Raw genomic sequence first — 11,665 nt, 5'->3', positions numbered from 1 at the left:
CCACTTGCTCACCTTTTTGAAAATACCAATTTGTTTGTGTTTGTCTGGGATGAATAAAGACCATTGCGTTGCTGCACCATTCTTTTGCTGCTGTGTCAATTTTTCGGACGATTCGGTCACAACTACAATTGTGTCTTCCTCCCTTGGAGTAAGCGCCACGGTACAAGGACCAAAATCGAAAATGTCATCGCAAAAACTATGGCGAAAAAGGACAACTGTCAAAAACAATATTGCAAATGTTACGCTCGATATCATCAGTTTATTTCTACGTTCATATAAAGTGCATACTGTACAATGTATGTTCTGTATTCCTACTCTCCTTATGTACACGCATGTTAAATTTGTACATATAGTCCAAAAGCCGCCATTGCGTACGAGCACTTACGCATTTGTGTTTGAGGTACACGAGCGTGTAATCATGACGTTTTCATAGCACGGCTCATCGTTGGCACTCCCCTCTTGATCGGCAAGCGTCCTGGGCTCACGGCGCGTGGCAGCGCCCCCCGCTGGCCCGACAGTCAAATAGCCGCTCTCCGCTCCTTCCCCGCCGGGCTCGTGTCCCCGCCCCCCGCCCGAGCCCCCAAAGTCGGCCGCCGCCTCCGCAACGCTTTTCAAAATGGACGACAGCGGTCTTTTGAGAGCGATGCCCTCCGCCGCCCCCGTGTCGGGAGGCGCCATTTGAGGGGCGTTCTGCGCCGCGTGTTTTCCCCTCCCGGGTTTGCCGGTGGCCGGCCGCGCCCCCGACGGGCCGCCCTGCTCCCACAAGCTCCTCCGAGCTCCGAGTTTCCTCCTGGGGGGTTTGGCGATGGCTTCTGTGTCCTTGGCTTTGCTTTTGCCAGGCTCCCGCTCTCTTTGTCTCTGGAGGCTTCCGAGTCGCCGTAGCACGGCCTGAACGGCGCCTTCTGAACCGGGCTCCATCTTGGAGGCGGGCCGCCCCGTCTTGCCCACCGTCACGTACACTGTGGTGACCTCGTCGGGCGCACCGGGCGGATGATCCGGAGCAGCCGCGTTGGACGTGGTGCGTTTGCGTCCGGACGCGATCCGGCCCGCGCCGCTCGATTTTCGATCCCCCTCCTGCTCCGCCAGCTCACAGCTCGAATCTCGGTGATCCGCGACTGGAGTTTCTGCGCCATCTTGCCTCTCCGCGGACTCGCCTCCGTCGTCCTCGCCCGGTGGGGCGGAGAGCGTCGAACCCCCCCGCGTGGTTTTGGGTTTGCGAGGGTGCCCGGGCAAAGAGGCGGAGTCTTGAGCCGAGCCGCGCCTTTCCTTGGGGCTGAAGCGGGTGCCCTCCGCAAAGGAGACGGACGGCCGCTTGGATTTGGCGATGCTGGACGTTCGGGGGATGTCGAAGGGGGAGGTGATGTCCTCGCTGCTGAAGCCCGACGGGTCCAACAGCATGTTGCACTTGGAGCTCATCTCCTGGAAGTGGCTTGCGTCCACTCCCGGGATGTCTGTCAAGGAAAAGCCAGAGTGGATTTGGACCTTAGCGCCCGACGGACAATAATCGGAAGTACCTTCTCTCGGCGGGACGCAGTAAAGGGCCTCCCCCTCCTCCTCATCGCTGTCGAAGGACGAGCCTTCGGTCACCCAGCCCGACGAAGGGGGCTCAATGAAGCTGTGGTTGAAGGTCAGCTCGGGGTCGTGGTGAGACACTGCGCGCAACGTGAAAGTATTTTAAAGTCACATTCGCAGTCCGGGCGTTTGAAAAGGGGGCAGGAACGTTTTTCCGAATGACTAAGACCGACCGGTGACACGAGGGAGGCCAGAGGACCAGTCCGAGACGCAGGGTAGGGCGGCACCAATGTTAGCCAAGACGCTGTAGACGTGATATTTCATCCGCACTAACAGGCCTCCATCTGCCACAGTCGTCCTGGAAAAGACCAAAGCGCCGCCACGTAGCTGATTCGGTCATGGCTTCACACTTGAAGGCACAACATATTTGTAGCCGGATTGAATGTGTCAACCCCAAACAATGACCGGAGTTTTTTTTTCTTTAAATACTTTTGGCATTTTGAGGACATATATTTTCATTACAAACTTGGCAATATACATGCATTCATTTTCTAGACCGCGTATCCTGTTCGCCGTCGCCGGAGGCTATCTCCATGCTGACTGACTTTGAACGGCCGTGTTGACACTTGTTAGGGATGTAACGCTTCACTCAGGCCCCGATTCGATTCGATTTTCAGTTAGCGATTTTCGAGTCGATTTTTTCAAAATCGCTACCATGCTTGTCTGTCTCTGTGCGCTACGGTGGTGCTGCATCCATTTACAAACGCAATACGCAATGATGTTTGGCGCAAGCGCATAGTTTGATCTATTTTGGTTTGCATCTGGAATGGGAAAAATGTAAAGACATCATTTTTAGATTAATTTAATCAAACCGATTAATCGGACCGATTAATCGATTAATGTATGAATTTCCATCTAATTTGGACGATTCCTAACGTTAAACTAGGTATCAATGGAGTACAACATGTCTCACACAAATATAAATACGGATGAAACAATCGCAGCAGAAAAGGAGGAAGAGGATTTCATGTTGCAGTTAAGAAGTGTAAGAAATAGGGACGATGTAACGATGAATCGAAAATCGATCTCAAATCGATTTGTCGCCATTAATTGATTCGATTAATCGAAAAAATCGAGTGGACTAGATTCATCCAGAAAATGATGTCTTGAAACGTTTTTTTCATTCCAGATACATAGCACATTTTGAATGCGTAGATCAAATGATGCTTTTGCGCCAAACATTGAGTATTGCGTGTGTGGGTGGCTGCAGAACCACACTAGCGCACAGAGACAAGCACGGTAGCGATTTAAAAAAAAAAAAAAAATCGAATCGAAAATCGGGAACTGAAAATCGAATCGGGGCTGGAGTGAATCGTTACATCCCCAGTAAGGAATAATAAATCCACTTTTGTTGTACGTTCATTTGATCCTGACCTGTCTTTGCCGTCTGCCGGAGCTCCTCCACAACACAGGCAGCAGCAGAGGACAGCGAGGAGCAACAGGAGCAACGGAAGCAGTAGGCCGACCAAGAGAGCGCCTCGGCCACCTGACACACGCATAAACGTCAGACATTTTTGGGATTCATTTCTATGGCTGGTGAATGGATGTATGAATTGATGGACGGATGGACGGACTGTTAGGGCAGGCACCGGTGACCGGGTGGCAGCTGACGCCTTCGCCGCAGTCGCAAGCTGAGGAGCAGTTGAGGCCAAACTGGGCAGTGGAGCAACTGTTGTTACAACTGAAAATGATGGAAGGGAAAAAAAAATAAAATGACCACAGTCAAATATGGCCTCTGCGTTCAAGCTCTGAGTCACTATTTATTTTTATGCTTTCGACCATAAAAAGATGAATAAAAGGCAAATGCATCAGAGAGTTTGTGCGGTGGATGTCATCGTTTGATTCATAAATGTGACAACAGCGCGCATCGAAACGCTCTGAATCATTGTTGAAATCAATTCACTGAATGCGTTATTATTATTATTATTATTATTATGATTATCATCTTGGATATATTTTTAAAAGCACCCCGCTGCCCACGGCACAACTACGGGTGTGTGTGTTGATGGGGCGGGGGGTGGTTTGCCATACGCTTCCGCCATGTAGACCGAAACGCCTCTCCTACGCTTGCATTTAAAGTGAATGAGAAGAGCCGCTACAAATGGACGGGAATCAAGTCGACTGTGTTCACTCCCACATAGGCGCAAACGCCCATTCTTGTCTTTCTATCTACAAAAATATCAAAGTAAATTTTTTTTTTTTAAACTCCACCCAAGCGCACAGTTAGACTAATAAACCCCTCCCCCCACCCCCCACCCCCCCAAAAAAATCCACCATTGAAATAAGCTCAAATCCAAGCAGCGGATCAAAAACATTCATGACAACATCTAAAACATTAGCAAAACAAAACAATGTTGCCACTTTGCATCAAGTTCCATCTAAAATATCTTTCTTCAGCACTTAACTCAGGCTCCCCTTCTTTATATGGTGGTGATCAAGTTATTGATTTGACACATCAATTTATGTGGCTTGCAAAAGCGTGTCACACTTTTATTTTTTTTTCTTTTCAACGAGCCCTAAAAATGACAAAAATCAAATGCAGGGCAATTATATAAACGAAAGTTGAAATGAAACCCAAGCGATAACTAATGCCATTGCTCGTGTTTGAATGCCATCAATCATCAGCATCTCATTTCTGTTTCTGATGCGAGCTCACAAACGCATATTTTAATTGCTAAGAATAATCGATCGCTCGGATGTATTGTGACGGAATGGAAGCCCAACTGCGGATGAATCGCACAGGAGGTGACGTCACCGTTGACCGTGTAAAACGCAGCTCACCTCTCCCCCTGAAAGCCCGGCTGACAGACGCATTTTCCTGTCACGTGATGGCAGTCGCCGTGGTAACAGGGGCCGCACAGGAAGCGGCAAGCCTCTCCGTACGTCCTGTCAGGGCAGACCTCCTCGCACCTGGCAAGGGAGCGACGATGACCTGCTTGAATTCATGTCTGCCACTTTTCATTTTCGGAAAGCATTTGTGTGCGTGTTGCCCAACACACTGAGTAGCGCATACACATTTTTGGGGGGATAATACTCATCAGAAAAATTCTAATGAGGTCCAAACCAAGAGATGCCAGGGTGGTACTTCATTAAAGTGGGAGTCAACCAAAACATATTTTTTTCAAGAATATTTTTTATGCAGGTGCACTAGTTGAAACAAGGCATTCTGATAAATACTGCGTTTGTGGAGTAAGAGTTAATCCACCCATTTTTAGCCATCTCCAGCGGCGGCCATTTTGATACTTGTGTCAACTGAAAATGACATCACAACTGCTCACAACGACCAATCACGACTCACCTGTTTTCTGAAGCTGAGCCGTGATTGATAGTTACCTGAGCCCTGATTAGTTGTGATGTCATTTTCAGTCGACAGAAGTGACAAAATGGCCGCCCCCCCAGAGATGGCTAAAAACGGGTGGATTAACTCTTATTCCACAAACGCAATATTTATCAGAATGCCCTGTTTCAACTAGTGGGCTTGCATAGAACATATTCTTGAAAAAAAATATATTCGGGTTGACTTCGTCTTTAAGCAGCGAAATGCACCCGATTTTAGCCATCTCAGGGGGCGGCCATTTTGTCACTTCTGTCGACTGAAAATGACATCAAAATTACTCAGGGCTCAGGTAACGACCAATCATAGCTCATCTTCAGAAAACAGGTTAGCCGTTATCTGAGCCCTGTGATGTCATTTTCAGTCGACAGAAGTGACAAAATGGCCGCCCCCCCAGAGATGGCTAAAAACGGGTGGATTAATTCTTATTCCACAAACGCAATATTTATCAGAATGCCCTGTTTCAACTAGTGGACCTCCATAGAACATATTCTTGAAAAAAATATGTTTGTGTTGACATCCACTTTAACAAAATGTTTATTATTGTCATTTTCATTTGGTCATACTTAGTTTAACTACCAAGCCAATTGAAAAAAGCTCTTTGTATTCGATGTCACTCGGCTTTGCTGTAATCAACCAAAAGGCAACGGCAAATGCTTGCTCCCTGCATGCACGCACCTGGGTCCTGTCCATCCCGGATTACAGCTCCAGCATTTCCCCCCTCTGGGATCGCAGGGCTCGTTGTTTCCGCACGGCGGGCACGTCTGCTGGCAGCTGTTACCATAGTAACCGGGCGGGCACAGGCGGTCGCACTGTGTCCCGTTCCAGCCGCTCTCACAGGCCGCACATGCGCCGTCGGTGGGGGAGCACGTTTCGTCTCCTTGACAGTGTCCGCAACTGGGGTGAGCGGACAAAAAGAGGGTCGATGTTACGCAATATGAGGGGGGCGGGGGGCATTGCGGGGAAGACTACACGCACGAACCTCATTTTACACCCGCTGCCGTACATCCCATGTTTACACGACTGGTTGCAGTAGTCGCCCCCGTACCCCGGGTGGCACAAACACTGCCCGTTGGCGGGGTCACAGCTGCTGTGCGTCAGCTCGCAATTGCATCGCCGGTCACAGCCGGGCCCCCACCAGCCGGCCTCGCACTCGCACACACCCGTGCGCTGGTTGCACTGCGACAAGTAGCAGTTGCAAGCGACGGGACATTTCAGCCCCCAGTGGGCCTTGCGGCACCGACAGCGGCCCGTCAGCTGGTCGCAGCCCGGACCCGCCGAGCCGCCGGGGACGCACTGGCACGGCTTGATGCAAGTGGACGTCCACCAGCCTTCGTCGCAGGTGCAGTTTCCAAACACGGGGTGGCAGACTCCGTGGCGGGAGCATTTGCAGGCGTATTGACACAGAGGACCCCAGCGGTTTGGGTTGCAGGTGCACTCGCCGGTGACGGGGTGACAGCGGCCGTGCGGGTGGCACGGGCACACTCGGCGGCAGTCCGATGCCCAAAACTCTGGAGGACACCCTGGAATCAAGATCACAGGACTTCTTGAGATTAATGTTACAAAAAACCATGACATTAACCTTCTAAAGCAGGGCGTCTTGAACTGTTTCCATCCAGAGAACCCTTGGACAAAATATTCCAGTTATCTCCTTGTAAACACCAAAAGTGGACGTCAACCCCAAAATGTTCTCAGCAATAGTATGTTGTATGCGCCCCCACTAGCCCAAACACAGCATTCTGATTACAATTGCGTTTGTGGAATATGAGTTTAAAAAAAATTCAAGAATATGTTCTTTGCAAGCCCACTAGTTGAAACAAGGCATTCTTATAAATATTGCGTTTGTGGAATAAGTGTTAATCCACTCGTTTTTTGCCATCTCTGGGGCGGCCATTTTGTCGCTTCTGTCGACTGAAAATGACATCACAACTACTCAGGGCTCAGACAATGACCAATCATAGCTCAGCTTCAGAAAGCAGGTCAGCCGTTATCTGAGCCCTGTGAAGTCATTTTCAGTCGACAGCAAGTGACAAAATGGCCGCCCCCTGAGATGGCTAAAAAATGTTATGCTTAACTCATATTCCACAAACACAATATTTATCAGAAAGCTTTGTTTCAACTAGTGGGCCTGCATACAACATAATCTTGAAAAAAATATGTTTGGGTTGACTTTCCGCTTTAAGAAGCAAAATCCACCCATTTTTATCTACCTCATTAGGCAGCCATTTTGCCACTCACTGTCGACTGTAAATGACATCACAGTTGCTCGGGTAACAACCAATCACCGCTGACCTGTATTCTGAAGCTGAGCCGTGATTGGTCGTTATCACAGCCCTGAGGCACTGCGATGTCATTTTCAGTCGACAGCAAGTGACAAAATGGCCACATTTTTTTATGCTTAACTCATATTCCACAAACACAATATTAATCAGAATGCCATGTTTCAACTAGCGAGCCTGCGTCGAACATATTCTTGTAAAGACATTTTTGGCTTGACTTGTTTAACATAACTCGTGTGTATTGTAAAAGCTTGGTGAGCCCTGCTAGCTACTATACAATATAACGACTTGTAAAACTAAAGTTCCTCAATAAACGGGCTGTCACTTGTGTAGCGCTTTACTACCTTTGGTGCTCAAAGTGCTTCGCGCACTGTACCTCATTTACCTACTGATGACGCAGCATCATGAGCAACTGTATCTTGTATCTTGCTCTAGCATACATCGACATGGTCACAATGACCCTAACACCCAAAAGAGTAACGGTGAAAATACACTCGTCTACTTACGTGTTTTACAGTGAGCTCCATAGTAGCCCGGTGGGCAGCGACAAACTCCAGGATAGACACAGAGCTCATCCTTTAGACAGGCCTGCTCGCCCTCACACACGGCTGTATACACACGCGCACACACACACACGCGCGCGCGCACACACACGCATAAAAGAGACTCATTCAACCAAAGCCGAGCCAAAATAAATAATAAACTATAATCGGTATGCTCAAACTCACGTATTGTGCACTCTTTTCCATCCTGACGCCAGCCTGTGCAGCACACAAGGGTGGACGGGTCACTGTAAAAGTGTTTATGAAATAAATTAGTACGGATAGACCGATTATCAGCCGGCGCCGATATTTGGCTTTTTTTTGACGAATATCGGCATCGGCCTTTTTTAAAACTGCTGGCCGTTAATAAATCAATTTAAAACAAACATATGAAAAGTTTAACATTTCTGTCATTTTGAAATTTTCATTTACTGTAGAAAACAACATGGAGCTATTGTTTAAGTTTTCATTTATCCTTTTCAAGACATGCTGACAATCCTAGGTGCTCCCTGAACTTTTTGTTAGAATTTTATAACAGAGATGTATATTGTCAAAAATTTATTGAAATAATGATTAAAAAAAAAAAAAAAAAATCAACATTATGCAAATCTGAAACACTGTTCAATAAACATGCTTAACCCTTCCATGCAAAGTGGTCACTACAGTGGACAGCTATTTAAAAGTTGCTTTCACCTATATTAATTAAACTAAAAAATATATTTATATTTTAAATAATAACATTAAATCATGATTAATACATGACAGGGTTAAAAATATTTTTAAAAATGTAAATTAATTAATATAGGCGAAAGCAACTTTTAAATAGCTGTCCACTGTAGTGACCACTATGCATGAAAGGGTTAAAGACATTGCAACAAAGTTAAGAGTACATTTTTCTTTAGATTTTGATGCCAATATTGTCCTTTTTACTGAAAATAAATATCGCTTCCAAATATCGGTTATCGGCCTCCTTGACTACCAATAATCGGTATCGGCCCTGAAAAAAAGCATATCGGTCCCTCTCTATAAATTAGCTTGCTGGAGTGGACATTTAAGTGCTCATAAACAGAGACAAACACGTGAGCTGTGATATGGCACGAATGAACGCCATTCAACTCCATGCCGACAAACTTTCTTCCCTGGCTTTATAAACACATTGTCACCTGCCCTCATCACCCGCTCACGTAATCAAGTCGAGATGTTACCCGGGGTTGTGGCAGACGTTCCTCCCAGCGGAGTCCAGCGTGAGCGAGCGGGACAGCCAACAGCAGCATAACGTCGTCAGAGTGCGAAGGAGAAGCTTCATCTTCTCCAAATGTCTCTTTGGAAAATTGTATTCGCAGCTCCCTGGAGTGTCTCGGTCGAACGAGAGCCGCCCTCCACCCTTCCCTTGTTCCCGTTCCCTCTCCGCCGAGTCGTCTTGTGGCAGCAATGCAGGGGTCAGAGCCACCGGGTTTCCTCTTCCCATTTCCTGGGGAAGCTGAAGCCGCTTCCTTCTATTCAGCCAGATGAGGCTTTTTAAAGATGGGGACGCACACATCGACGGGGACTCGCTGATGCACAGGCCCGATGTTGGCCTTAATTGTTCCCAGAAGATACACTGGTCCCGTCATCCAGGAGATGATGCAAACAGCCACGTCGTGTTGCAAAGTGTGCTTTCATTCAGCAGCAAGTGTAATCGCAACTCACAGGAGGGCTGTGCAATTCATCGAAATTCAATTACAATTAACGATTATTACACGCCACGATTACAAAATGGGCATAATCGTAAAAAAAAAAAGGATTAATATGCATAGGACTTGGATTTATACAGTTGTACCTTCTTTTTTAAAATTTCATAACAAATTTTATACATTTTGTTTGGTCTAAAACAAACTTACATAATTACAGTGTTTCAAAGATTTATCTGTCTCGATGTTTTTTTCTGTTAAAATATTTTCTTGTTTTGTACCTAAAAAACAAAAAAACAAAGATTGTTTGAAAAATCGTTATTTCAATTATTACCAAAATAATCGGGACTCATATTTTTTTTCATAATGGTGCAGCCTTAACTCACAAAATATTTGGACACAGCAACAATGGATATGAAATAAAACGGCCAAGATGTGACTGAAAGATTTAACGAGACTTTCCAGAGGCTCGGAAGTCGTACTTGCTCCCTAGAAATGCTTAGCCAGGCATTCAATGCAGCCACCTTCAAATGAAATCAAATCTACATTGATTATTTTATTTGAAGTCCTTTATACTTTATATATATGCTTTTTCCAATCCAATTTTCCCAAATCTTGTTCTTGCACAGTACGTTCCTTTGATAATTTTAGTGAAATACTTTTCACTTCTTTACTTTGCTTTTCAAAGTCTTAAATCATTTTGTTTTTATATGCCTTTAAATGTTGTATTTTTTTCATTCAGTTACCGGTACCTTGCGCTAGAAATTTGCTACATAAATAAAGCTGCCCTGCAGTGGTATTCTTTCGATATTTCCAATACAAACACGGTAAGTGTTAAATAGACTTTAATGATCAATGAGTCAGTATCACAGAAATATCTGCGTCTTATTTTTTTTTTTTTTTAATTTGTTTTGTAACACTTGCATTCAAATGTAATTCCATTTCTTTTTTGGCAGAAATACAACACATGCTTAAAAAAATAAACGGCAAATGCAATCGAAGAGAAAATGACGAACGTATATAAGGATTCGCGTGTTCCCACTCGTGCTCACTGGCCTTGCGTTACTGTGGGCAACAGAAGCAGAAGGAACTTGTGACTGGCATCGCATTCATTTTACCAGCTAAAGGTGTTGAACACACAAGCCGTATCTTATTTATTTTGGGGGGAATTTCAAAAATGGCACCAGCCTCAAATACAGACCCACTAAGTGCCAATGTGCTCTCAAGAGCATTTACCAAGAAATTAAAAACATTTTGAAGCATTAGACTATGTTCCAACTGGACCGTCTGTAGTACAAATAAAGACTGAGCCTTTTTTAATCATAATCTCAAAGCGGTTAAGGTTTGGGGTCATGTTAAATATAGATATATATTTCATATATAAATATATATTTTCCCAGACAGGAACCCATAAAATTTGCTTTTTTTCCCTACTAATTACAGTGCTTTACTTTCTGTACAAAATCCAAATAAATCCTTACGAGAATACGTACAAACATACATAGAGTGCATTAAGCAATTCAAGCAGCAGTTTAAGGCGCATGGCGTTGAAATACAATGGCTGCTAAAAGAAGGATAATACCTCATCATAACTGATTTCCAAAACTGAAGTTCCAAAATAGTTCTGTGGTTAAATTGTCGTTACAATTTGTAAGTGCTTAATGTTACATTTTCTGTTCTTGTTACTGTGCAGTTCTCATTCAAAATACTTGCATTGGTTAGTCTTTGGTTTTTAAAGTGGAAGTCAACCCAGAAATGTTCTCGACAAGAAAATGTTCTATACACCTTAACTGGTTTAACTGGTGAAATATGAGTTAAGCAGCAAAATCCAACTGTTTTAGACATCTAAGGCGGCGGCCATTTTGTTAAATGCTGTCGACTGAAAATGGCATCACAGTTGCTCCGGGGCTCAAATAATGACCAATCGTGACTCACCTGTTTTCTGAAGCTGAGCCATGATTGTTTTTTTTTACCTGAGCCCTAAGCAACTGTGATGTCATCTTCAGATGACAGAAGTGACAAAATGGTTGCCCACTGAGGTGAAAAAAAACAGGTGGAGTTTACTACTTAAAGCGGAAGTCAACCCAAACATATTTTTTTCAAGAATATGTTCCCAGCAGGCCCACTAGTTGAAACACGGCATTCTGATTAATTTTGCGTTTGTGGAAAATAAGTTAAGTCGCAAAATGCACTCGTTTTTAGCCATCTCTGGGGGCGGCCATTTTGTCATCTGTCGACTGAAAATGACATCACAACTGCTCACAACCA

General features: G+C 45.2%; 1 protein-coding gene across 1 annotated transcript; it reads right to left on the bottom strand.

Moving 5' to 3' along the window:
• Window positions 1–239: 239 nt before the first annotated feature.
• scarf1 (scavenger receptor class F, member 1) lies at window positions 240–11,612 on the bottom strand. The gene is made up of 11 exons (XM_086036781.1): window positions 8,933–11,612; window positions 7,914–7,975; window positions 7,692–7,793; window positions 5,889–6,429; window positions 5,585–5,803; window positions 4,354–4,482; window positions 3,147–3,253; window positions 2,947–3,058; window positions 1,746–1,870; window positions 1,515–1,652; window positions 240–1,451 (listed from the first exon to the last, which is right to left on the bottom strand). The coding sequence occupies exons 1-11, from the start codon at window positions 9,265–9,267 to the stop codon at window positions 382–384; spliced, it is 2,940 nt and encodes a 979-aa protein (XP_085892907.1). The 5' UTR covers window positions 9,268–11,612; the 3' UTR covers window positions 240–381.
• Window positions 11,613–11,665: the final 53 nt, after the last annotated feature.

Source organism: Filicampus tigris, chromosome 7, assembly GCF_054856515.1.
Source record: "Filicampus tigris isolate MCC_2025a chromosome 7, RoL_Ftig_1.0, whole genome shotgun sequence".
Lineage (NCBI taxonomy): Eukaryota > Metazoa > Chordata > Actinopteri > Syngnathiformes > Syngnathidae > Filicampus > Filicampus tigris.
This window is presented reverse-complemented; position numbering and strand designations above follow the sequence as displayed.

What these genes read in the sequence shown, in the direction of transcription:
- scarf1 (XM_086036781.1), bottom strand. Translation starts at nt 9,267, where the DNA reads ATGTGTGCGTCCCCATCTTTAAAAAGCCTCATCTGGCTGAATAGAAGG. An exon ending in AACGTCTGCCACAACCCCGG is followed by an intron (nt 7,976 to 8,932) that starts GTAACATCTCGA and finishes ACACTTTTACAG; the next exon opens with TGACCCGTCCACCCTTGTGT. An exon ending in CCGGGCTTTCAGGGGGAGAG is followed by an intron (nt 3,254 to 4,353) that starts GTGAGCTGCGTT and finishes CATCATTTTCAG; the next exon opens with TTGTAACAACAGTTGCTCCA.